The 27,696-nt window shown below is 26.5% G+C and overlaps 2 protein-coding genes across 2 annotated transcripts in view; one reads left to right on the top strand and one right to left on the bottom strand.

Moving 5' to 3' along the window:
• The window catches only part of LOC119680870 (solute carrier family 22 member 3), a 108,885-nt gene extending 97,615 nt beyond the window's left edge, over positions 1-11,270 (bottom strand). Inside the window, exon 1 of the mRNA XM_038093876.1 lies at positions 11,207-11,270. Coding sequence (XP_037949804.1) covers positions 11,207-11,245 — 39 coding nt within the window. The 5' untranslated portion in view covers positions 11,246-11,270. The remainder of the gene's footprint in view (positions 1-11,206) is intronic.
• A 6,061-nt stretch (positions 11,271-17,331) lies between these two features.
• On the top strand, positions 17,332-21,670 carry LOC119679514 (serine/arginine-rich splicing factor 1A). The gene is made up of 4 exons (XM_038091909.1): positions 17,332-17,740; positions 17,878-18,247; positions 21,079-21,158; positions 21,220-21,670. Exons 1-4 carry the CDS (start codon positions 17,577-17,579, stop codon positions 21,332-21,334), a joined length of 729 nt encoding a protein of 242 aa, XP_037947837.1. The 5' UTR covers positions 17,332-17,576; the 3' UTR covers positions 21,335-21,670.
• Positions 21,671-27,696: the final 6,026 nt, after the last annotated feature.

The raw sequence follows: 27,696 nt of genomic DNA on the forward strand, positions 1-27,696 counted from the left end.
TTAATATTTTGTAAAAATAAAAATATTTTAATGGAAATTTATTTTACTCATATGCATACTAACATTTGGGAATACACATAAAAATTTCCACACGTTCATTATCAAGTTCAAGCACGAAGAATTGTTATTGTGGAAAAATAATTCAAGAATCAGTTTTTTAAATAGAAAACTTGAGAGATTTTAATTGTTAATTACAAAAATATAATTCCTAAAAAGTTCTCGAGACTCTGATATTCCTAATAGTTTAATACCTGGCTCTCACTGCCCAATATCACATCAAAATACTTTGCAAATATCACTAATGATGAATATTTGGCTATATCTAAAACAGACTATAGGTATGTGAAGCGTCATTTATTTTATTTAATAAAATTAATTATTTTCATCACATTTAATCACTTTTCAATGGTTCTTTAGATTTATTTAAATAAAAAAATAATTATTAACTACAATTACACAGAGTTGAAGATATATTTAAAGGTCTTCAATTTGGTTTCCAAATCTGAAAAATGATATATATTAGAGTTGAGACACAAATAGTACGAGTATCGATGGACATCATCAAATTTTGACGATTCTTAAAACACAATTTGTTTTTTATACGCAATTTATTTTAAAAAAATTTGGTGTAACCACCAAAAAATACTTTATATGTTACAAAGGGAGTCCATTTCAATAACTAACAATTGGTATACTGGATCACATTGTATTCGTACAACTGGCTCTTAATAATCTGGACGTCCAATTAAGGTCTGTATACTTGAAACGATTAAAAAAATGTGTGATATAGTGTTTGCAGATTTTATCAGAAGACTCTTTGGTTTCAATTTAACATGATTATTACTGTGTGAAACTATTTGCAAAATAACACAAGTATTGGCATTGTTAACAGATTTTAAATCGCATGTATATTTTTGCGCCGTTTCATTACTGTTTATGAAGCTTAGATTTACAATAATACAATTAATCTATGATTATATTTGAAATACAGGATTTCAGACTAATAATGTAATGGCGACAGTTTTTGGCCACACAAGTTGCAAAATTTACATCAATTACTCTCAATGAATGATGATGGGTGTGACCCTGTAGTACCCCCAGCTATCAAAGAGTAAAAGTGCCCAGTTGCGCTGACTCGAAAAAAGGATCAACATACATACATGATGAATTTCAATGCTGATTTGACAAAAAAAAACAACAGTAATGCTTTAATATAAATATAATATACGGATGAATACGCACACTCATAAATTGGATGTTCGGCTGCTTCTCCATGAAGAAATGGATCAGCTGAAATTAATTTTGTGGATCTTGAAATTAATTAAAAGAGATAATAAAATGTCGGCACAAATTATTTCGTAGTAAAAAATGAATTTTCAGTATTTTTGATTTAACTTTTTATCGCATGCACAGATATTCAGTTCTCCAGCAAGTTTAATTAAATCTAAATGGAATTTCTTCATTGAATGCTTCACTATTGTAATGTATCTGGCAATAATGAAGTCTTTATGTCTTTATTTTTTACCTATATGTGTCATCTTTATCTTTTACATATATTCATATATTATTTGCAAAAATTACATATCATAAACGAATTGTTTATGAAAACCTCTTTATGTAAATATAACAAGTTTCTATTAAAACTATAATAGTCACTTTCGTCTGGAAAATTTGACGTTAAATTACAACTTATTCACAAAAATATGGTTCTCGCCAATAAATATTGGTTCTCGCCCGTGCGACTAGTGGAGTAACATTAGCATGACTTTCTCAGCATTACGTTCCTAGATTAGGTTCTATACATAAGAAAGAACAAATCATGCAACAAATAATGCCTCTACGAATAGAATAGTTTTGAGATTTAACAATTAAAAATAAAAAATATAATTAATTAATTAATTCAATTATTCTACAGCTGGTTTATGATTTCGTTCTAATATATAAATACAGCAAGTAAAATTGTTAATAACAAACTCCAGCAAAAATATGCGAAAAAAAGTCAAGTACGGCTTTGGATCAGTTGGTTAAGGTGCGCTGATTCTGAGCTTCACATTTGGCAGGACCCGAGTTCGATTCCTGGTACTTGCAGTCTCAAAAATAATTATTTACGAATAATTAAATACAAGAATTATTTCCAAGACCACTGATGAAGGGTATTTGGCAATACTCGAAACAGCTGTATGGTCAGCCAAAAATTCAATTAATTAAAATAATTTAAAAAATAAATTTTTGTTGTTGTTTCACTTCTGTTCGAAAACCTCTTTATATAAACGAATTGTATAAAAAATATATTATATTTGTTATTTTAAGGCTATTAACGTAGACTTTGAAAATAAGAAACTACTTATATAGTTACATAGTTCATATAGTTATATATAATATTATATATATAGTTAATATTGTTATATATAAAGTATAGTTATACAGTCCTTTTGTCTATAAGGTTGCCAACGTTTAGCAGTATTTTATTTTCGGAATATATAATTTAATAATACATATAAATAATGTATTGTCCACTAATGTTAAAGATCTATAATTTTTTTAGTAAATGATGTTTATTATTTTTAATCAATTTTATAATTGATTTGAAATCTTTTTGAACAGGTATGTATATTAATTCAAAGACAACAATTATATTAACTCTGGTTAATTACATGCGGAAATTCTGGGCATAAAAGCAAGCTATTATCAGAACCATCAGGTCACCTTTTTGTAAAAATAAATAATAAAATAAATAAATAAATAATATATTGTAAAATAAAAAAAATAAATATGCTCACGAGAAAAGAAACAATTCAATTCGTAAAAAATTTGGAAACTTCTAAGATAGTTTTATTACGAACCTTTTTATACATGATCATGTGACTATATTTCTACATCATAGGTATAATTTGTTTTTATTTATTTCAGTATGAGAAAAAGAATTTTTAATATTTTACATAACTGATTTCTTAATTATTTGTGTCCTACTATGTATTTAAAAATGCATATATAAATTATAAGATTGATCAAACATTAAAGTTCGTATATAGGTATAGTAGACCAAAAAACTATTTACACTCAGGTTATCTATTATACATAATCATACTTCTATTTTATCCGATAGCAAAGAAAAACGAAGGCTCATTTTTTTCTATTTTAAAGAAAATGTAATTGATTTTATTTATTGTATATATTTCTTAATTTATTCTTCCTCTACTCCACATGACAGTCAATTCATTTCCTGTATTGTTAATATTTTATATGGAATCTCAATATTAATCCTCTTATTGATGCATCTTATTCTTCGTTAAAAAAGAACATATAAGAACATTCATAAACAAAACAACGGGAAAATTGCCAAACAAAAAAAAATCAGAAATGAAAAAAACTTTAAATAAATAAAATCAAAAAGCTAATTTGTATATTTATAATTATTCGGCAATTATTACTTTTGATTCTATGAAGAATATTTGATTCAAGTGGAAATGTAAACAAACATATAATTTAGTTAGACTTGCGATTCATATTGATATAGACTTGTTGATTTATCGTTGATTGATTAAAAGAAAATAAATTTTGAAAGGAATTTAAAAATTTTTGAATTTGAATGTTATTAAAATATTTTTAAGTATTTTTTTTAGGGTTAAAGAACTAAATGCAAATTTCCTATAAATGGGGTTCGAAATAATATAAATATACTCATTACACTATTAAAAAAATTTTCCAGTCAGTTATTTTATGTATTCAACTTCATAATTCTTTACAAAATAATTTAAATCAAAAGATCAATTATAATCATATAATTAATTAACGCTCAAATATGTAAATATTTTTTAAATATTTTAAATTTATCATGAATTTATTTATTACTTCTCTTTAGATTTTATGTTCTTAATTATAACGAAATAATTTTTTTGTTTACATTATTTTTTAATTTTACTTTGGGAAGTTTCACTCATTAAAATTTACGTAAATGATATATATTATATTATTAATATGTTTAGTGATATATAGATATATATTCTATTTAGACAAATGTGTGTTCTCTCATATGTATTTATACTATATAAATAAATATATTTACATGAATTCTGTTATTGTTTTCTTAAAAGAAAATCAAATAATGAACAATAATTGTTCAAATATGAACGATCAAATATAAGTGAAAAACATGTGCAAACGGAAAATAAATATTAAATAAAAAATGATAAGTGGAATAAAAAATTTTTAAAAAAAAAGTAATATTTAACAAAAATTATATTTTATTTTGTATAAAGTTAAATTTTATAATTTATAATATTAACCTACGAGAAATTATTAAATTAGAACTATATTAAACATTTTTCAAATGTTTAAGGTGTTTTCAAATGTTTTGTTTTTTAAAGGTTTATTTAGTTAGTTGGCGCCACTGTTTCTAGTAGTCACCATTTGGACGATTCTCAACTGATTTATATTTAGTACATTTTTTCATCATTCCATCATTTTCCATGCAGCTCAACAATTTTCGCCTAAGGAATTCTATAGAGTCAGTAATTTTCGCCTAAAAAATTTTAAAGTGTTTATACTTTAACTTTCAGAGCTTAACGAATAGCGAAAAATAGGAAAGCAATTTGTTTTTTTTTTTTAATTCGATTTAGAGTAAGAGTAAAGGAAAATTTTTTAATGAAAAATTGAATAAATGTTTTTAAAATTTTATTTAAATTAAAAATAAATTTATAATTAATTTTATTTTATTTAAAATAGTTTTATTTTTTTTTTAAACCAATATATCAACTATATTCTATACTCAATTTCATGGTACTATAATGTTCTTAAACACCAAAAATGTCGTCGGCGTATAGATTCAACGAAGAATCACTCTTGCCAACAAATGTTGCTTCGAGCTAAGTAAGCAATTGAGAAATAAAGCCCTCTCTCGACAAACAAAAATCAGGCTCTATAAATCTCTTATCATGCCTGTCCTGCTGTATGGTGCAGAAGCTTAGGAGCATTCGAGAGAAAAATTCTTCGAGTATCAAATTAGATGAAACGATGAGCTGTATGAGCTATACCGCGACATTGACATAGCTAAGCGCATAAAAATTCAGCGTCTACGCTGGCTTGGTCATGTCGTGCGAATGGAAGAAAGTGCTCCAGCTAGAAAGATATTTGATTCGTTACCCGCAGGTGGAAAAAGCGGAAGAGTACGTCCGCATCTTCGGTGGAAGGACCAGGTGACCAACAATTTGGGGCGCTAGGTATTACCAACTGGCGTCAGATAACAACTAATCGGGCTGACTGGCGGAGGCTACGGAGGCTACGCGGCCAAGGACGACCCACGTCTGTAATGGCCAACTAAGTAAGTAAGTAATAATGTTCTTATAATGACTTATATAATATAATATGTTCTTATAATAATATAATATAACATTAAAGTACCCTGAAGATGATTATAAAATATGGATGAAATATTGATTTAAAAAAAATATTTTTTTTAAAAACTAAAGCTTTTTAAAATATGTGTATTATTTAAGTATTGAGCAATTAGCCCATTTTAAAACAAAATTATTATTAAAATATTTTTGTTATTAAAACAATGTTATTAAAAAAATTTTGTAATATTTTCGTTCGTTTTTCCATATGTGTTTTGACATATAATCAATTTTATGTACATAAGTATAATTTCCCAACTAATTTGTTTTAGTGTTATTTGAAATTCATTTAGATTTGCAAACTTTTATCTTTATTTATATCAAAACTTACGCCGATAATTGGGAAATTGGAATTATTTGAAGCTGCATTCACTAAGCTAACAAACATAATAAGTATAATACTATTTCGATCATCTTTATATAAATTCTGTGCGGAGTTTATATGGCAAATGTAGTTAAACCCTACACGCTTATAGGAGTAAACCCAAAAATAAGTTAACTACAATAGTTTAAATATACTCAAAGATAAATTTTAACACAACGATATTATTATGTATATTAATATATATATAATTTGCTTATAAATTAATTATAACTACGTATGATATACTGTTACAGTGATAAATAGAATTATACTGTAACAGCCTCCGTCGTTTATTTCAAACAAAACAATATAAATAACAATATGCAATAATACATATGAAACTATACATGTGATCTTAACACTTAAAAATTAATTAAGGAATATCACTAAATTACACCAACAAAGCTAAATTATACATATATCAACATATATAGTGACAAAGGAGGGACCTTCTTATGCTGTGTATATTTAATCCAATTTTCTTTACATCTATAAAAAAAGAAATGTACATCAGTTACCTATAATCTTTAGTTTAGACTGAACCTGTTAAGTCAGTTGAAGTCAGTTTAACAAATTTAAGAATAAATTCATAGATGTGATAGATGCCTACATGACAGATATAGCAAAGTCTATATACAACATATGTACTATTTAAGTGGACAGTATTTACCAGTAATTTACATAGTCATTGTTTGTTAGCTGCTATTCAGAAACTTTGTCGAAAATAGCATCACTTATTTCATTCCCAGTAGATGAGGATAATGCTGGAATACTAACAAGTTGAGCACTTCGATCGGCAGTCATTAAAACCTGACTTTTGTATTGGAAATGTTTTAAGTTTCTGACATAGTGATTTGTGAAGTATGAAAAAAAATTCCGTTTAAGAAATTAATGTAAGTTTGTATTAAGCACTAACCCTGTTAGGTCAATAGTTATAGTTTCAGGGGTCAAAAAATCGACAAGTTTTATAAAAAATGTTGCGTTCATATGGAAAGTGGTGTTAATTTTCGAAATAAAATGTAATATATTCGAAAAGTTATAATATAAAAAAATAATATGCAGCAGTTACAGATATCGGTCTCACGTTTAACCATTAAACATTTAAACATATTAAGACGATAGAAGTGGTTTCAAGATATGAAAAGAAGTTGTATTTTTAAAAAGAAATATGAGGATAAAGAATATTTGATCCTCTTAAAATCCATACTTTTCTAGTTACTTGCAAGTTACTTTTTTTTTGATTTTTGTGTAACTTAAATGCAGATTTACTGTAATTTAAATTTACTTTAACCGTAAAAATAAAAAAAGTAAATTTCGAGCCTGGGTGGGTCCGGATTTCTTTATAAAGTAATCCGATTTTCGAAGAATAAGAACCACTCTACTATAGTCCCACAATTATAATACAATCGTGAAAAGGTTACCTGGCGAAACTGTAGCAAGCATATAAATATATTTCACATAACTCAGTGTTTCAGTGAAGGTAAGGTTTTTTTAAATGTGTAGTCTCAACTTTAAACCAATTCAATATTTTAAGAATTTCGGATATAGAATAGCACTCTGTGATACTATGAAATATTTTTTACGACCAGTACATATTTGGGACTTTAATACCATATTAAATATATTGGTGTTTTAAATACATATAAATACATAGCCGCTTCAAAAAATAATTATATAATATTCTAACCTGAGCTGACGTCAATATCGGTTATTGTAGACATAGAATTAAGTTGGGTATTAATGAAGTTTTCGAGACAGCGGCTGCTACCACGTCAAAATGGCTTTCCATCGTTTCATGTTGTTTTTTTTTTTTTTTGTTTTTAGTAAGTATATAATTGGCGGATGATCCGTGTAAGTTTCAGAAATTTATAAAGATAATTTTGCAAAGGATTTAGTGCCCATATACATCTCTTCTGCATTAGTAGCATAGCATTCCTCTATAGTATATTGCTCATATTTCGCTGAAATGCATACTATAGATTTTTTGTCATTTTCTGCCTTAGTTTCTATAGCATACTCTGATGAATTCGTTTTCATTCGGTGTTTTTTCAATCTGGATAGGACAGCGAGAGATCGTGAGAAACGAGTTTATTTTTAATTGTTTAAAAATCTTTAATTATTTTCTAATATATGTTAATGTTTTCTGCTTATGTTGATTTTCGTTGATTTGGTTTTCGAAGTTCTATCTTACTTTTGTTTGAAAAATAGTTAACAGTTTTATTAATTTTGCAATATTTTATATATTGAAGATAGAATCCGGTTAATCCAAAAAGTAACAAAGTCCTTTGATTATTTTATAAAGATAGATATTAATGGATTTGTCTTTAATGCATTTTAATTTTTTTCTTAGGTCTTTCTAGGAATATCAAGTTTTTACAACAGATGAGTCCGTTTTGTAACAGCTACAGGATTAAATTTTACTTATATTTTCACAAACTACTTATAGAGGTTAGTTAAATTTTCATCACTTTTTTAAAAAAAATATTTTCTCTTAATTTCTTTACTACTTCAAAATCTCTTCTTTTAAATGCATATTCATTAATAATTTCAATAGTGATCACAAAAAAAAAATTTTTTCTTTTATTCTTTCCAGAGTAAAGACTTAAGAGATGGTTGTCGTTACCAATTCCAATAAATCACAATTTACTATTCACTTACATTATTGCATTAATTAGTGCATTCTTTGTTTTTCTATGAGCAGTGGCTTAGTTTTGTAGTCTAGGCGATCTATTTGTATACGAGAAGGCCCTTACTTCACATATATCGTAACTCACGAATCGAAACCAAAATACTGTAAAGGTTTTTTAAGCTTAGCTTTGTTATTGTTTATCGCTTTATTAGTAATTTTACAGTGTTTACTCGTAAAAAAATATATGGACTAGTTAAAGATGTTTCTAGTTCTAATTCTTGTTAACATTTCTAGTGCACTCACGACGCGTTCACTAATTTAATTGCTCTAGGGCTCGGCCAAAATATATTATATTGTATTATATATATAATTATTCAATTAAAAATTTTTTTGTTAGGTGCAAACTCCAACTTTATTCAAAAATGTACGTTTAAAAACTGAACTTAAATTTACTTTACAATTTTGGCTTCGCTAATATTTTCTAATATCTATTGAACTTTTGAGAATTTGTTGCATAACAGGAAACGCATTACTGGGTCACTGACTCATATCTTTAGCTGTTATGTTTTATTTTAATATTAATTTTGAAAATTTACATATTTATACTTTAACTATTAATTTTCCTATTCCGCATTTCAATATCTTTGCTGTTAACGCCTATACGCATACAATATGCATATAGTTAGTTTATGTGATATCGCCGAGTTTGTTTTGCTTGAATCATAATTAATATTCTTCATATTTAATTTTTTTGTTTAAATAAATTATTATTTAAAATATATTTTTGTTTACATTATTTTTGATCTACTTTTCTCTATTTGTACTGCAGAGATGCTAGTTTGTGTTAACTTAACATATTAATCATGTGCTTAAGTAGACAACAAATGTTGAAAAGTCATTGAAGTGAATTTAAATCATGGACTAAATGCCAATGATCTCGAAGATTTTAGTCTTAAAAAAATATATAAAAGACACTGAAAAATTTTTCTGAACTTTAACATAAAACGTGACTTAATATGATTTATTGTTGATTGCATCATTAATCTTTAAGTAGAACTTTAGAATCTTCTTACTTGTATATTCAACAGGTCTTTAGAATTCTTATATATCGGCTGTAATTGAAACAACTAAAGTTTAAATATACTTAATATTTAGTAGGCATTTAGAATTTCCTTTTGTTTAAAAATAATTAACCAAGGTTTTAAAAAGAATAGTCTGTAGTCAATTTAATAGAAAGAAATACAGTATTTAATAATGGAATTTAAAATGGATGAAGTTTACTGATTCCTATTGAAAGTCAAGAAGTTCCTAGTTCAATTGTTGGTAATAAGCTTTGTAAAAAAGTAAGTTACTATAAATTCAGTGATTCACAATCAGCGGGCCGCCGATCATATTTGGTCCACGAAATTTGATTCACGAAGTAGTTCGTGAATCAAATTTAACAGAGCTGGCCAAATGTTTTAGTTTGGAATAGCGTACGTACATTCCATTGTTCAAATCTTATGCTTTTCAAGTTGCGTAGGGTCGTCACCAAATTTCCATTCATATCCGAAACTGCTCTTGTGAATACTCGAATCATTTGGAAGTCAAATACAGTGGCTGATTAGATTAAAACACCCTCTATCGGTGATAGGTTTGCTACCTTAGAATCAGATGTTGTGAAATAGTTATAATTCACTTATACAATTCAATATATATATTATACCAGAGATGCATAAAGCATATTAAAATAATCAAACAGTTTATTATTCAGTTTGTTTGTAGTTCTTACTACAAATTTTAGTAGTCCTTGGTCAAAAAAATGGTTGGGAACCACTGCCATAAATAATATAAAATTTTTTTAAAAAGTAAAAAAAAGTAATAACTTTTACATATTTGCAAGTCACAAGATAAGATTTTTAAATGAAATATATGATATATAATCATAATATTTTTGTATAATATATATATTAAAGTTTCTATCAATGTTAAAATTATGATAAACTCCCATAAAAATTCTTCGAGTGACTACAAAAAGCATCTTTTATTTGGATATATGTATAATATACACTTCTGTGCACTTGAATAGCGCCAAAGAATTTTCAGAGTTATCTCTTAGTTTTGAAATTGAAAATCAAACAATAACGACAATAAAGTATTTCTTTTATTATTTTTATTTAATTTATTATTTAGTATTTAGTATTTAATTCTTGCATGCGATTTTGAACTTCAGTACTTTTTTTATGCAGCGCTTGAATACGGATAAAAATTTAAAATCGATGTGAGTGACAACATTTTTATAAACTTTATTTCAAATTATATATTTGAATTTTTTTTATTTATTTGAAATAATTTAATAAATACGGTTTGGAATATTATCATGTAAAGACGTAAGAAGATCACTTCTAATAGCATCTGTCAAAGACTCAATATCTAAAAACTATCTTCCAGATTGATATCAACGTCGTATTGTGTTTTTTCTTTGTAATAGTCAATGTAAAATAAAAATAAAATAATAATAAAAAATGTTTAAAAAAATATTGAAAATATTGTTCTAATCTTAATAACCAGATCTACTCTCTGGAGATAACTTAATAAACAGAAGATAGAAGATAGATAGATAGACAAAAACTTTTGTTCCTATTCGAATATATGGTACTGTAGTGTATGTGCGTGGCTTTCATTAAAGAAAAATGTAAAAAATAATGAGAAATATATACATGTATATATATGTATCGATTTAACACACATTTTAAAAATTATATCTAGGTAGATATAGTAGACATTTTGATCAACTCTTAAATGTAATAACCAATATGTAATATAAAATAATTAATGTACCTTATTAGCCAGAAAATTGGTTGTATTCAGATCAATCATTCTTTCATTTAAAAAAATGTTTATATTCAACTTATGTGTTGATTAACTTATTTATGTTCATTATTCTTTTAACAATGTCTTTAAATTTTTATATATTGAAATTTATAATTTTTTTTACACAATTTATTAATTTTTTTAATTTATTCAATTTTTCTTTATTATTAAAAAAAATATTCTGTTTATTTATAACTTTAATTTGCAGTTTATTTTTTAATTTGTCAAACTACGCCTTTTTCAAGATGACGAACCTTTTCAAGATATTAAAATTTAATTCATTTTTATTTTTAAATTAAAAACAAATTCTAAGTCGTTGTACAAAAAAAATTTTTGTGTGCAGATTAAAATTTTGTTTTGCTGTTTATAATATTATTTTCCATTATTCCGCTTTAAAGTAATGAAATTATTTAATATATTAAAATAAATTTTTTTTTATACTGTTAAAAATTTTAAGCTATTATACAAAAAATTATTATAAATTTAATTATTATTTTATTTTTTTGTTTTTATATGATGGACCTTTTCAATATTGAAATTTGATTTGCTTTTGTTTTTTAATTTGGAAAAAGTACCAAGTTCTTTTTTATAATTTTTTTTAAAATTGGTTTTAATTTTTTATTTTTAATGTGAAAATAATTTAAAATTTTTCTCTGTAAAAAATTCATTATTAATTGATTTTTATTCAAAATTTTTTTAATATTTATTTTTCGATTAAATCCGTTTTAGGTTTTTTATAGTAAAAATTTTGATTTAGTTAATATTTTTTTTAAATTTTACTTGTTTTTAATGTTGCAATTGATTTCGCACAATTTTTAGAAATCAATTATTTTATTCAATATACAATATATTATCTTATGGAATTTGCCTTTTAACTAGTATTTTATGTATTTAAATTCTTTTTTTAAAACTTATTTGTATTATTACATATTTTAAACTTTATTTCGTGGTTAGTTTTAGTAATAGCATATATTCTTTAATTTACATATGATTTTTTCATTCAAAATTATTTTTAAGAAATATTAATTATATTTGTTTTTTTTTATAAACAATTAAATTTTAGTTTCACTTTGTTATATCTCATCTTTTGTTCATATAATTTTTTATTGAATTACAATACTTCAATTATATAACATTTTGGATAATATATTATATAAAATAGTTAAATACTTAATTTTAGTTTTTTTATTATTAAATGAATAACTTATTTTTTTTTTAAATTTATTTTTTTTTCAATATATAGATATATTTTCAATTGAAAAACATTTGATATAATTTAATATGTATATATATTTTAAAATATTTTTGTGTTTAATAGTTTATTGTACATATTATTTTTTGGTTTTTGTTTTATGTTATTAATTTTCAGCAACATTTTTGTGTTAAATTTTTAGTTTGAATAATTTATTATTTTTTATTAAGTATTAATAAAATTGCAGCATTTCAATATTTCAATAGGGTCGAAGTACTTTCTTCAGAGAGCAATGTATTTTCGTTTGTCAATAAAAATTAATTATCTTAACTCCATTCTTAAAAAAATTTTTTACCACTTGTCATGTCTTATTTTTCATTTAATAAATATAAAAATATTTTCGATTTATTTTACCGAAGTGAACATTTTAGTTCATAGCACAATTAGCCCTCTTGCTCTGAATGTTTCTAACTAAATGAATAATTTCTTAAAATTATTTTAATTGGACTTGAATTTTCTTGAAGTGCTATTATATAAAAGCACAAACACAGCTGATTTTAGTCTAAACAATTTTCTAAACAATAAAATAAATGTTTATGCTTAAATGAATAATAACAAAATACAGCCACCTAGACAGAATAATAAAATCTCTACACCTTAGATAAATTAATAATAGCGCATTCTGTGAAAAATTATGGAATTGTATCTTTATTTATCGGTCGCATAGGGGTTCTTAGAATGTAAATTGCACATAGATATTTTGTCAAGATATATAAGACTATAATTTTTTTATATTCATTATTTGCTTAGTTGACATTTACAGTTGTTAATCGTCTTCATTCGTTTCCAGTTTCCAGTAGAGAATGGTGGAGACCATTCTTTATATTCTTATAATGATTTTATATTTATATTTATTAAAAAAGGCTAACCTGCATTTTTTTACCTCTGATATAGTGATCTGTTAGTGAACCCATATTTTTGACGAGTAAGACTTATAAAATCATATAGATCTTATATTTTCTTGTTAAGAATACACCCATTTGGTTTATATATGTGTGGTGAATCCTTCACTGCGTTGCAAACAGCTTGAAAAACTTAATACACCAATTTTTTTAATAAAACGATAATAATTTAAATGGTAGAAAAAAATAAAGATTTGGTTTTACTTAAGTTTCAATGCATTTTATTTATAATTATATGATGGATATAAAAAGTACATGAACTTTGCATCATACCTAGTACCAGGCTTGGTATATATATATTAGATTCTACCTATATCCATATATCAAAAAAAAATTTGAAAAAACTTTTAGCCTGAATATACAAATATTGCTCGAGTATTTGAACTTTACTTTAAGAGTGTGTACAGTGTGGTTCTGTCAATAGAAAAATGTTTGACATCATTGTCATATCTTTATATGATGTTTCCATACATTTATATATGATGTCTGCAATATATATCTGCTTTCGTTAATAAAGATACTGAAATTAATACAATAAAACCATACTTTTGTTTTTATTTTTTAAATAATTTTGCGTTTAATTTAATACTCATATTTATTTAATATTGTTTAAAAAATATACCGACATTTGTTTTAAAAATACACCGAAAATTTCACCAAATGGTTTTAAAACCTTTTTTGCGTTTTGGTATTGAACTTTCAAAAGCGTACTTAAACAAATAAATATATTAGTCAACATTTTAAAAATAGTAAACGAATATCTATGTATATAAAATACTCTATTGTGAAATTCTAAGTTCACTACAGTTGTAGCACAGTATATACATCAAGGTAATTTAATTACCTATAGCCTTTATACGAATATGATAAATTCAAGCCAGTTTTAAATATCTTAAAATATTATATTCATAATATGTGAAACATATATATTAAATACTTATAATTTATATATAAATATTCTGTTCTGAAAAAGGCTCGACCTGTTTCTTAATACTTCTTGCGTACAAGGTCCTTTCAAGCGTACTATTTTAAAAGGTAGAAGTCATGTACTAACTCACCGATTAAACCTTATTAGCTCAGTGTTCGACTTAGTCGCTCTATCATCCACATTATTACATATCCCATAAAAAGCTCAGGAAAATAAAGTCGACACTCATTTCGTCCATAATGAAGCAGTTTTCGATAGCTGCATAAGAGGATGTCTTAAGAGAAAGAGGATGAGTGTTGTCTGAGCTGACGTGACCGACATCATTGAATTGGATGCTTGCTACCATCATATCACTGCTGTTTTTCCACCTATTGAAGATGAATTTACGAATATGAATTTACGAATATGAATTTACGAATATGAATTTAGCAGCGCATGAAGGGAAAACGGTGTATATGTTAGCTACTGTCAGAAATAAAAGCCTCTATTTAGGCTTTCAGACTGTCGAAGCTGTTAAGGATTTCATCTCTATTGGCATCGCTAGAACTATCAACACCTGTCGTCTTATAAACAGACGATGAATCACCGTTGCCAAAAAGTGTTACTATAGACGCAGTAGGTAATTGGGATGTAGTGCTCTCTCCCTCTCAACTAACAAATGGTCGCTTATGCTACCTGTGGTTCTCTGTCATACAGCAATCATATAATAATGCGATTACTGAATAATGATGCAGCACTGATAATGTTTGAGAGAAAAGTTCATCGTAAGATTTTCGGTCCATCGCATATTGTCAACGGAAACAATAACCAAGAACCGAAACCGATTTATCATGACATTGAGCCATGATTGTTGGGTTTATTGTTAAGATTAGAAAAAAAGAAACCTTGAAAGAGACTGTATCTCTAGTGAAGGGTTCAAATTCAGTAAGTTAGTAACTTAGTACGTATTTATTCTATTTCCTTTAAATTTTAAAATACGTCATTTAAATTATTTCATATATTTTTTAAAGACTAGTTTATGCAGCAATGAAGTATAAATATAAATTATTTTTACCATCTAATATATATGTTCAAACATGTTGAACTGTTCAAACTAATGTTTTATGGCAAAATGTCCAAACAATGTAATTCATATAACATCTCTGCTTTATTTTGTCATTTTGTGAATTAGAACAAATTTACAAATTTCAATTTCAGTGAACTTTAATTTATTTTAATTATAGTTACTTTGTTGCTAATTTTTAGTTTTACGATACCAGAAACGACAGTAAGTTTAATTCTTTATTAAGATAATTAAAATGTCTGCGTATATAAATAATATAAATATTCGACTTGAGTTTAAAGAGTATTATATAAATTTTTATAATAAATGTATATTGTTTACCATCCTATCATTGAAAGTGCACTTTGCTGTATAAAAATTTCTATTACAAATTCTTTTGCCAGGAGTAAAAATTACGAAGTGAAAAAAAATTATGATAGCTCTCGCAGCTGACTCTCATCTACCATGCACGGCAGTGAGTCAATACTTTAGGAGCTCCCTTTCTTTGGTGATGTTGATCAACTTCCAGACCTCCTACTAAATAATATTCTAAGCTTCGTCAAAGACGCCAGGTAGTTTTAAACACTGAGTCTCTCCATTATACGGTAATACAATGGGCCAATATTCCTAACTGTATCGCGGGTGTAACCTAAGCTAACCTAATACGGGGTTTACATTACGAAATTTGCTAACAGAAGTGAACTTTGAGCTCAGAACCAGCTACCAAGCCGATTTTGCCATATATGTATATAAATAGGCACACCAAAATCCAAACTATGTTTGAACTTGTTGAAAATATAATACGTTACCAATAAGTTTTTGGCACAAAAATGGCAACATGACAGATTTTTAAAGTAATATATTGCTAGTGCCGAGTTAAAAACGTTGCTGTGGAAACTCAGATACTTAATATTCCAGTTGAAACATTGAAATTATGTTTATTTATTCTATTTCTTGAGTATATTTTTTATATTTTAGAAATGAAATTTTTTGTAAAACCTAAAATTTTTTTAATTTAGAAACTTGACTTTGACTTTTAATAATATGAAATGTTGTTTTTTTATTTTTGTGTTCTTTATTGCTAATAATAGTTTAAATAATTCTATATTAGAAGTATTTAGGTACAAATTGGTACTATTTCAAAATTTTTCTAAAAATAAATTTTTTGATAAAATCAAAATTTGAAAGACTGTGCATAATAATCGTAATTTACATGAAATAGACATAATAATTTAAAATGATATATTTAGCACCTCATATAAGCATTTTAATTAAATATTAATATTTTATATATTTAATAGTTGTATGCACCGTCTCAAAAATAAATAACAATATAATCCATATATATAAGTAACTTATATATTATAGTAATTTACATGAAATAGACATAATAATTTAAAATGATATATTTAGCACCTTACATAAGAATTTTAATTAAATATTTAATACTTTTATGCACCGTCCCAAAAATAAGTAATAAATAATTAATATATATAAATAACTTACATATTATACATAAAAAAGTAAAATACATTTATTATGTCTAAAGAATTTAAATAAAAAAAAACTGTAATATAAACTTAACAGTAATTCAACAAATTTCAATTACAATTATGTACAAAACTACATTTATAGAGTTGTACAGAGAAATAATTATTATATCTAAGGAGGTTAAAAATTAATTTCGACCAAAATGAGATTAACTTTTGTATGAGGAACTGTGATCAAACAACTAGATTAATACTTTTACCTCGATAATTGCTTTAATCTACTTTTAATCGCACAATGTAAATGCAGTATAATATAATATTAGATAATAAAACCGTTTTGTAAATATTTGTAAATATTTCGTTTTTCCACTGTTTATCATGTAGTGTTAGCTATAAGTATTGTATTTACTTTAATTATTATGGCATTGAAAACTGAATCAATTGTATATATAATATATCTATAATATTTGAAAATTTATAGATATGAAAAATTTGTTACGATATGTTTTAGGCTCTAAATTTAACGTAGTGGCAGCACAAAAATTCTAAATTTATTTCTTTTCACCTGGCAACATTATAGTTTTGGTTGTCAAATTATTGATTTTCATATCGTCTTTCTAGCAGCGTCAGTGCAGACATTGAAGCAAAGAAATTTACTGCGGAGAAAATATAATTAGTAGTTTTGAGTAGCGCGTTATATTAAATTTAAAAATTAAGGAAACAATGGCCGGACGTAATGAATGCCGTATATATGTTGGAAACCTTCCACCGGATATCCGTACTAAAGATATTCAAGATTTGTTTCACAAATTTGGCAAAGTTACTTTTGTTGACTTGAAAAACCGGCGTGGTCCGCCATTTGCATTTGTAGAGTTCGAAGATGCGCGGTAAATATTCATATCTAAAGAAAATTTTTGCAAAATTATTTTTAAATACTTTATCTTTAAAAAAATAATTTTCGATTATTAAATTAACTTTTTTTTTAATGTTTAAAAAATTTGATAATTTGATTGAAAATTTACAGTGATGCTGATGATGCGGTAAAAGCTCGTGACGGTTATGATTATGATGGTTATCGTCTACGCGTAGAATTTCCTCGCGGTGGTGGTCCTGGTAGTTATCGGGGCAATCGTAACGATAGAAACAATGATCGCGGTCGTGGTGGTGGCGGTGGACGTGGTCCACCAACCAAACGCTCTCAGTATCGTGTAATGGTAACTGGTCTACCACCATCTGGTTCCTGGCAGGATTTGAAAGATCATATGCGTGAAGCTGGTGATGTTTGCTTTGCAGACACTTATAAAGATGGAACAGGTGTTGTTGAGTTCCTACGTTTGGAAGATATGAAGTACGCTATTAAAAAGTTGGACGATTCGCGTTTTCGGTCTCACGAGGTAAGTCTTTTTTTTTTAACGGTCTAATAAACGCGATAATTAAGGGTAAAAACTCATGACTCAATTTGAATGTTAAAATCTATTTTATAAGGGTTGCTGAGATAGTATTTGAATATTATTTTGTTATATTTATAAAGCGTATGCATTTCAGTTAAATATAAAAACAGATTTTTTTTAATTGGCTTGAATATAAAGTTTAATTATAGAGACGTAAATTTTTTTAAAACTTCAGTTCTGAGTGAATACATATTGCACTAAGTTGTCTTTATTTCTATATATGGTGTTATATCTTTTTATTTGTCGAGAATGATTACGTTAAAACAGATGCACACATGAAAGATGAAACAGAAATTAAAAATTGAGTGTTCAACACATTTATCTATTATTTATCTTTAGTATGTCTTGATGTTTTTATTGTAAATGATATAAATAATTAAATGAAATGTCCGTCCATAAGCTGAGACTTGCAATTTTTATTGGTTTTCTACGTAAGCTATCAATTGCTACGGTTTATTCAATAAATTTTTATTAAATTGTAGAATAATTGGATAATTATTATTATATTCGCTTACTTTTTCAACATAAAATATTTAATAACTTATCTGTTATCTATGTATTGTTTTTTAGAGGCGTTTATTTAGTTTTAATATGGATAAAAATGTATATACATATACACTCTTACCCAAAACACGTATAAATAACATCTTTAGTGATATCAGTATATTTATTTTACTTGTATGTCATGTAGAATATATAACATTTTATTAAGTTGGACTTAGTCCATTAGCATATTTATATTAGCTAATAGAAATTAAATTTGTCTTATAAAATTTTCTTATTTAATTATTAGTACATTCCACCTGTCCGTCGAGGTTCCTATTCCAGGTCTCGTTCTCGTTTTATTTTACTTGTATAACATGTATAATATAATATTTTAGTAAGTACTTTTAGTAAGGACTTATTTCATCAGTAGATTTATATTAGCTAATATAAATTAAATTTGTCTTATAAAATTTTCTCTTTAATTATTATTAAATTGCTTGTCGGCAAATGCGTAAAATACAATAGTTGTATGCTTCACATATATAATATAATTGTAATTAATTTCTATGTAATACAATAAATTTAAAATGAAGTAAAAGTAAACCTAATACTACTATTACTACTTAAATTGCTTGCATTTCGTCTTGTTTGCGGACTTTCCAAGGAGTTGTACGACATAAATTCAAGTTACAAATAATAGCTTAGCTATGTTATGCTAACACCTATAATCGTGTCAGAATTATTTTAGAATGCCTACAGCTTCGTGGTAATAAGATATTGTTTAAATAATTTCTTTTATCGATTCATTTAAGCTCTCTCTGTCATTTTTAATTAAAACTACTATTAAGATAAAAAACTGCATATAAAACACATTTATCTGTCACTACGTGGTTGTCAGAAAATCTTTACAAATTCGTATGAGTTATACTTGCCCAGCTAAACTAGTAAATTTAAAATTTTTTATAACAAAAATTGACCTGTTTGTACTGAAGCTATATTAAAAATGAAAATTCCTTTTATACAAGAATGTACATCTGTTTAATTATTCATTTAAATAAACATGCAAGCAGTTAATCCTTGACTACGCTCTATTCATATATTCAGGAATCTTTAACCTGAATATGTACTTGCATAAATAAAGTTCTTGCCCTTTCCATTATTCTATATTTGTAATTGTTTTCCTCAGTTTTCTCTGTACCTGTTATTAGAATTTTATTTCTATGGTAACAAAAATAACAAATGTCGTTTTAAACACGCTACAAGACACAAGAAGAATTAACAAGAAAAATTAATATGCAAACACCTGCACACGAGTTGCCGTTTCAAAAATAGAAACAAATTTACCAATCTCATTGATATAGAGATATTAGTCTAATAATGGAATTGTTGACTAATTGCACTTGGTTAGAAAATCAAGTTAAATATTAGATATTTCTTTTAATTAGTTGTATGCAGTTGTAAGGAACATAGATTAAACCTTCTAGAATTTTAGAAGATTTCGAATAGAAATGAAAAGACAACAACAAAAAATTTAGTTAATTTATTAAAGTTTGGCTGTTCCGAGTATTGCCAAGTACTTATCATCGGTGGTCTTAGGAAATGTTCGGATTTTTTATTTAGTTTATATTTTCTATAGAATTTATATAAGATTATATTTAGTGCTATGTATTAAACGTTCAAATGGGTTTAATTGTTCTCAATTTTATATAATTGGATAATTGATCTATCACTAAGTGAATCGTTACGTTTATTGTAATAATAAAACGTTAGATTGTTATTTAAAGACTATTATCGTAATCTTTTAAAATGTAAATAAATACATGACAAAATTCTTATCTCTTCATACAATAACTAATCCAGATGTTTGTCTTTAAGTAGCCGTTAATTTGAGCACAATTGAGATGTGGCTCCGTTCCATTAAACTACAAGAATTCTACACGTTGTTGTGGTAACTTAAAAAAATCTACTGACTTTATCTTTGTTGGGAAGAAGAAAGGAAGGAAGGAATTTGGAAAGAAGAACGGTGCCTAGGCGTAAATCTCATATTTCCTGCAAATAACTTTACCAAAACCTTTTTCTCGCAAATATTTTATGTAACATTTTTAGTACTCTTGTTATTTTCAAGTTTTTGATAATTAGTTAAACTGCGATTCTGTTATATCTGCACTTGTTTAAGAATTTGTTATATTTAAATATTTATGTCTATGGTATATATATAAATTAATGCATTTATATTTAAATATTTATGTGTATAAATATAAATTAATATATTTATATTCTTATTTAAGGGTGAAGTTTCCTACATACGTGTTCGTGAGGATAGTAATGACGGAGAACGTGGTGGCGGTCGTTTTGATTATCGTGACAGGTATTTAAAATACAAATATATTTTTTAAACATAATAATAAATATTTTATTTATTCTTATAGATCACGTTCACGTTCGTTTTCGCCACGTGCACGTCGCCGTGGAACTCCAACCTACTCACCAGTCCGTCGGGCATCCTATTCCAGGTCTCGTTCTCGTTCTAGGTCTAACTTTTAAGAATACAAGAAACCAAACAATTTCCCACACGTAAATTAAAAATAACCAAAATTTTATCAAACTGCAGAAGCAAAAGACAATTTTAAAAATTCACTTAACGCAATCTTTTTGCCGAAAGTACAATTAATTAATTAAAAAAAAAAAAGAAACAAAACCTTTTCAATTTTAGCATATAAATTGTTTAATTAAACATTACAAATGACCAAATGTTTTAACAAAGATATTCAAATATAAAATGTTAATGGCATCTAACAGTGTGGTTTTTTCCTACTTATTTAACCACAAAAAAAAAACAATAACTTTTTCTAATAAAAGTCAGCAGTTTTACACTCTAAAGATTTAAAATTAAAAAAAAAACTAATATAATAATAATAATAATAATCATTAATGTATAATTTTGCTAACTATCCAGTATCTATTGATATAAGCTTTTAATTATTCGATACTGATTGAATTTCAAACATCAAAAGTCCATGCAATCAGTTAAAGTTAAAATATTTTTGAAATCGTGTGTAGACAAACCATAATCACTATATAACTAAATGATAAAATATATGTACTAAAAATTAATTATTTATATAGAATATGTATGTATTAATAATATTTATTTTTCTTTTCTTTCCGTACATAATGGAAATATATTTGGGGAAGGATAACTGTACATGCATAATAATGGATTTGCAGGATTTAAGGACATATTTTAAAACTGACTTAATTTATTTTTAAAGGAACTTATATAGTACAATTTAATGTTGATTGAATAAGCATTTTAAAACAGTATGGAGGAGCATTAACATCCGTAGCTGTGTAGCTGTTTACCTGTCTACACTACTAGGAGGATATATAGTTGCTGATTGACCTGACCTCATTGATATAATACAAAATTTTTCGTACATATATTTTGGAATGCACATTAAGCGTATAGGAATTCACTAGGAATATCATGTAAGGATATTAACTTGGTTATTTAGTTTTTGCCCTTTTCCACATCGTTTATACGTTTCTCATATGGATTTCATGTTCTATGCAGTGGAATATTCATATTTACACTGGATTATTTACAAAAATATAAATTATATAAATTATTATGTTGCATAGGACATCGTGGGAGGAGGATAATATATATATTTAAATATAAATATATATATATATATATACATATATCAGTTAAATTGTATATTGGAATGGATTTTGGATTTTAGTGCTAAATTTGTAAACATATTTTTGCCATTAAATTACTTCGCCTTTACGGATTCAGGATAAAAATTGAGTAATATACAATTTTATGCCAAAATAGAAAAAAATGTTCTAAAATTATAACTTAGGGAGGGCAAGATTCACACTGACTGGACTGTAGTGCCAAATAAGGAGAAGTTCTAAAACTAAAACTTTGTAAAATGAAATATTGTGAAAAAAATGTAACAAATTTTATTTAAAAATGTATGAATTAATAATTTGGCATAAAATTGTTATTACCTTAAACTTCTGCTGCAATTCGTGCGTTTACTTCCCCTGTGTTTGCAAAGGATACCATGCACCATTGCACTTTCAATGTCTATAAACTCTAGCGCATACTTTTCGGATTATGTTCGGATTTCAAAATTATATTTGGATCCACCATTCACTCAGCTCATTTGCACCCAAAATGGAGTCTACCAATCAACGCACAATTTCAGTCGTGCCCGTATTAAGAACTACTTTAGCCTCTACTCTTCTATAACATTCATATTGCTTCTCTGGAACTGGTATGTTTCTTTTTTGCTTTTATTTGTTTGTTTAAGTTATTCTTTAAAATTATACTTTTATATGTCATAACCATAAGCATGTTGGTTTAAACCGAAAATGCAGCTTTCATTTTGTTTTCAAAGGCATTTTTCTTTATATAAGTAAGGAAGGACACTGTAATATATATAGTATTTTTTTTTTAATTAAAATATTTTTATAAATAAAAACAAAAATGCCAAAACAAGGAATTGAGAGACCAACATTTTTTGTTTTCCATTAAATCACTACCTTGAAATTAAGAGACAGACTTTATAATTCGGTACATTTGGTTTCTCGGTAAGAAAATACAGTCAAGTCAAATTGGAACAAATAAATATATAACAAGTGGTATTTATATATAAAAAACAGGTTATATTTATAAAGGTTTCAATTGCAAAGTGAATTCATATAGTAAGCTTGACTGTGTATTGTGAAAACAGTTTATAGACAGTTTTATATTGCTTTGTTTGTTTCTGTTTTTATTTAAATCCTAATTTAATTAAAATTTATTTCAGTTATAAATTAGAAATTTATGCCATAGAACTCACATATAATAATTTCAACCATTTGAAAAATAATGCTTTTAATTTTAATCTAACATTTTATGAAATTTATATTTATATAAAAATGCTGCAAATCAGAACTTTTATTAAATTTTTTTTAATGTTAATTAAAAGTTACCAATTTTAAATACTAAACACATTTTTTGTGAGCAATTGTAGTATATACTGTATTTTGTGTGTTTTCAATTAATAAATATAAAATATAAAAAAAATGTACTGGATTTTTCTTTAAAATTGAGGTCCAGAAACGCAGTTTCTGGACTACAATTAAAACAGCGCAGATAACGTGCCAACACTCTCATATTCCACATCTAACTGCAGTTGCAATGTCAAACCAAAATTTTATATCATATAAGATCAGATATTCACAGTGTATTGTAAGCACATAGTGTTCTCTTAATATAGCATTTTCATATTTATATTATGCAGAAGAGTCTAGTAAATATCTATAACTAATGGTCACTAACGAATGTAGACTAAAGACCAAGCTGCAATAAAAAAAAAATTATAATATGTCTGGTATTATTAAATAAAACAAAAAGATTATTAAAAATTGCTTTTGTCACTTTCAAAGTAGACCACATCAAGTGCAATGCAATTATGTCAGGCGTTCAATACAATCCTTCACACATTTTACATAAACTGATTGAAGCATTGAACTCTGCAGTGAACTCAAAATGCCTTTCTCTAAGTGATAATATTATATTCCGAAACCAAAAAATAAAGGCGTACGAGGTTATGTTAGGTGAGTAGGGTGTTGGGTTGTTGTAACCCGCGGAGATTTATAAAGCAGATAACATTAAATGAATAACTAACATGTATACAATAGTTAGGATGTGGGTAGGTTATTGTAGTGTGAGAGATGAGTGGATTGTTTAAAGTAAGTAAGGATCATTTAGGAGTCAGAATGGATTGTTTAGGAGTAAGAGTGGATTGTTTAGGAGTAAGAGTGGCTTGCTTAGGAGTCTGAATGGATTGTTTCGGAGTAGGAGTGGATTAGAGATAGGTGGAATTTTAATGGACGTGAGTCAAGGCAGAGAAAACTAGCCACTGCAATGGGACGCATTTACAGACCGACTGGATTTAAGTAAATTGACTATGGTACTAGGTGGTTTACATTCGCTCAGTTTTTTATCAAAAACTATTAGGACGGATCCTGTGTGCAAAATAGTAAAAATTGTGATTGCGAAAATAGCTAATGTCAATCGCTAAGTAACGGATTACGCTCAAATCTTATGTGGTAATAAAGCACAGGCTGGTTGCGGCAACTTTTATGCGGTTTTTTAAAAAACATTATACACAGATTGTATAAACAGATTTATATATGCGTAACTCCGTGTATTATTGTATGAAAGCTAGAGAGTGATTTGGAAATTAGTCAAGGTTTCTTCATTATTGCCGGGTCACTAAAGAAATGATGGTATATCTTTATCGTGATAAAATACAACAAATTAACTTGATCAATATCAGAGACTTTAGACTTCTACCTAGTAGTTTCTCAAATCAATGATTTGGTTGAGCGGCAGTATCTTATAATGGATGATTTGCAATCATTTACTATTCGTTTCAAAAGCGAATTTTGTTATTTTTCAACAGTGTTTCAGACATGGAAATTCGGTTCGATGGTTTGGTAACAATTATTTATATATAACTAAATAAAGTTTAATGAAGAAAAAACTATTACAAACAGAAACAACAACAAATTAACAAAACTTTAATCCTGCAAACATTGTGAAGATAAGAACGCAGCGTTATATAAAGACGATTTTCTTGCTTAACGATAGATCAGTCTGTTGAGTGTCCTTAGAAAGTGAAATTGGTATATATTTCTTTTTTGTTGGCTTTTTTGCAGGGAAATGTAATTAAAGAGTTGAAATAATTATTAAAAGAGTAGCTATTGAAAGTACTGTATTACTTTATAATTACTATAAAGTAATTATAGACTTTTATGCCATTTATTCGTTCGAAATGTATTTCAAAAGTATTTCAAAAAAGAATTTAATAATTTCATATATAATTTTAATTAATTATTAAAATTAATTCGCTTTAATTATTATATATAAATATTTAAATAATAAAAAAAAGGAATTGTATATTGTTGCTTAAAAGTACAAAAAAAAAAAAAAATATTGAATGTTAATTTTTTTAAGACAATTGTTTTCTTAATTTTTCACTACTTAAAATTTTACTGGACTTGCATTGATATATTTTCGATTATTTAAATTGTTGGTATTTTTATGTGTTATATGAAATAATAAAAATAATAAATAATATTTAAATTGTTGGTGTTGTAACGACCTTTTTCCCGGCCCTATCTATAGCTGGGGTATACTCAGTGAGTATACCAGGGTTCGTTATAAGAAATTTATAAATGTGAAATAATAGAGACACTTCTGTTTAAAGTAGCGTTTATTATTTAACCAAAAAAATATAAATTAAGTTGTGGAAAGTAATAGACAGCGATGTTGAAAATGTTGTCAATGATGTGGAATGTTGTTAATGTTGTAACACTGTTGTAGCGATGTTGTAAATGGTGTAGAATGTTGTATGATGTTGATGTCAGTGGTGCGCAAGTTGCTGTCATTAGAATCGTGAAATCTGTAGTGAAAGAAATTCCAAATAGCAAAACCTAAAGAAACTCTAATAAAATATAAATCAATACCTTTGTCAGTAAAAACCAGACAAGGGTCCCTTCCTGCTATTACGCCTGGCCACGTCCGTCAGCAATTGCCAAACGCTCGTTGTCCCACACGCCTTCTGACAGTGTTTGTGACTCGTCGTCCATTCCTCCATCAGCTATGACCAAATGGAAAACTGGATGACTAGTTAAACTACCCAACGCCAGCATAAGCCAAGCAGCAGGTAACTCAACTGGTTAAACTACCCTACGCCAGCATAAGCCAAGCAGAAGGTAATTCAACCACCATCACTTCGCCCAAACCAGTCCATCCATTCACACGGTGATCGTCAGCAATGGCCAAACGAATCAACATGTGCCTGGACCAACTAGTCCGAGCTCCCACTATCGTCCCTAACAAAATATGTAGTTCTTACCTGTAGTGAAAGAAATTCCAAATAGAACGATTTGGCAATTTCGCTGCCCTTTTATTTGAAATTCCTTCCATTACATACAAAAACAATAATTATTTTCAAATAAACAAAATCCCGTAAATTTGTCAAAACAAATTTCTTATTGTTGTACGCATTGCAATCAAATTCAACAAAAATAACTGCATCACATAAAAAATGCGTGCACAATATTTTTCTTAAATTTGTTTATGCAGACAAACAAGTGAAATAGTTACAACAAATTTAACTAAATTTTATTAGCGGCAAAAAATTAATCAAAACATATTTTACTTTACAGGGTCATTCGTTTATAAAAAATGTTTGTCTTTGATATGTAATTTACAGGGTCAAAAATAGGTGTTACTGCAGAAAAATTTTATTAATTGGATTTAAAACTCATTATAAAAAAACTCATTATACTACTAATTAAATTTGTGAGCCTATATTTTAATGCAAAATTTGGGCCTTACAGTGTAATTAATTCGTTATTCTGTATTTAGTTCTACTTATACAATTCAAATATAGACGAATTATTGAAAAACTTATGAGTGAGCGCTTAATACCAGCATTAGTATACCAAGGAGGGTCTACTACACCTTAACGGGAGTGTTTAATAAAGAACGAGAGTCCTGGACTGTAGAGTTAAATATTTATATATGAGAAAGCAAAAAAGAAGATATACATATTAAAGTGATCTTAATAAGTAGTTAAATAGTGACTAATATATATAAAAAAAATTAAATTTAAATTAAAATTAAATTCAAAAGTGATTAACATTAATTTAATTTAATTTAAATGGGTATTATATGTATTTATTTTATACATTATTTTATATCAATTAATCTTTAGGGTTTCTTTTAGATTATTTTAATTAATTGAGTTTTTTGGCTGATTATTAAAATAATATAAAATTTTTTGTTGTTGTATTATGTTGAGGCTAGTTGAGTCAGTGCACCTGAGCACTTT

Source organism: Teleopsis dalmanni, chromosome 2 (assembly GCF_002237135.1).
Source record: "Teleopsis dalmanni isolate 2A chromosome 2, ASM223713v2, whole genome shotgun sequence".
NCBI classification, from domain to species: domain Eukaryota; kingdom Metazoa; phylum Arthropoda; class Insecta; order Diptera; family Diopsidae; genus Teleopsis; species Teleopsis dalmanni.

Coding starts and splice junctions, on each gene's coding strand:
- LOC119679514 (XM_038091909.1), top strand. CDS start 17,577: ATGGCCGGACGTAATGAATGCCGTATATATGTTGGAAACCTTCCACCG. Junction 17,741..17,877: donor GTAGAGTTCGAAGATGCGCG/GTAAATATTCAT, acceptor GAAAATTTACAG/TGATGCTGATGATGCGGTAA. Junction 18,248..21,078: donor CGCGTTTTCGGTCTCACGAG/GTAAGTCTTTTT, acceptor TTCTTATTTAAG/GGTGAAGTTTCCTACATACG.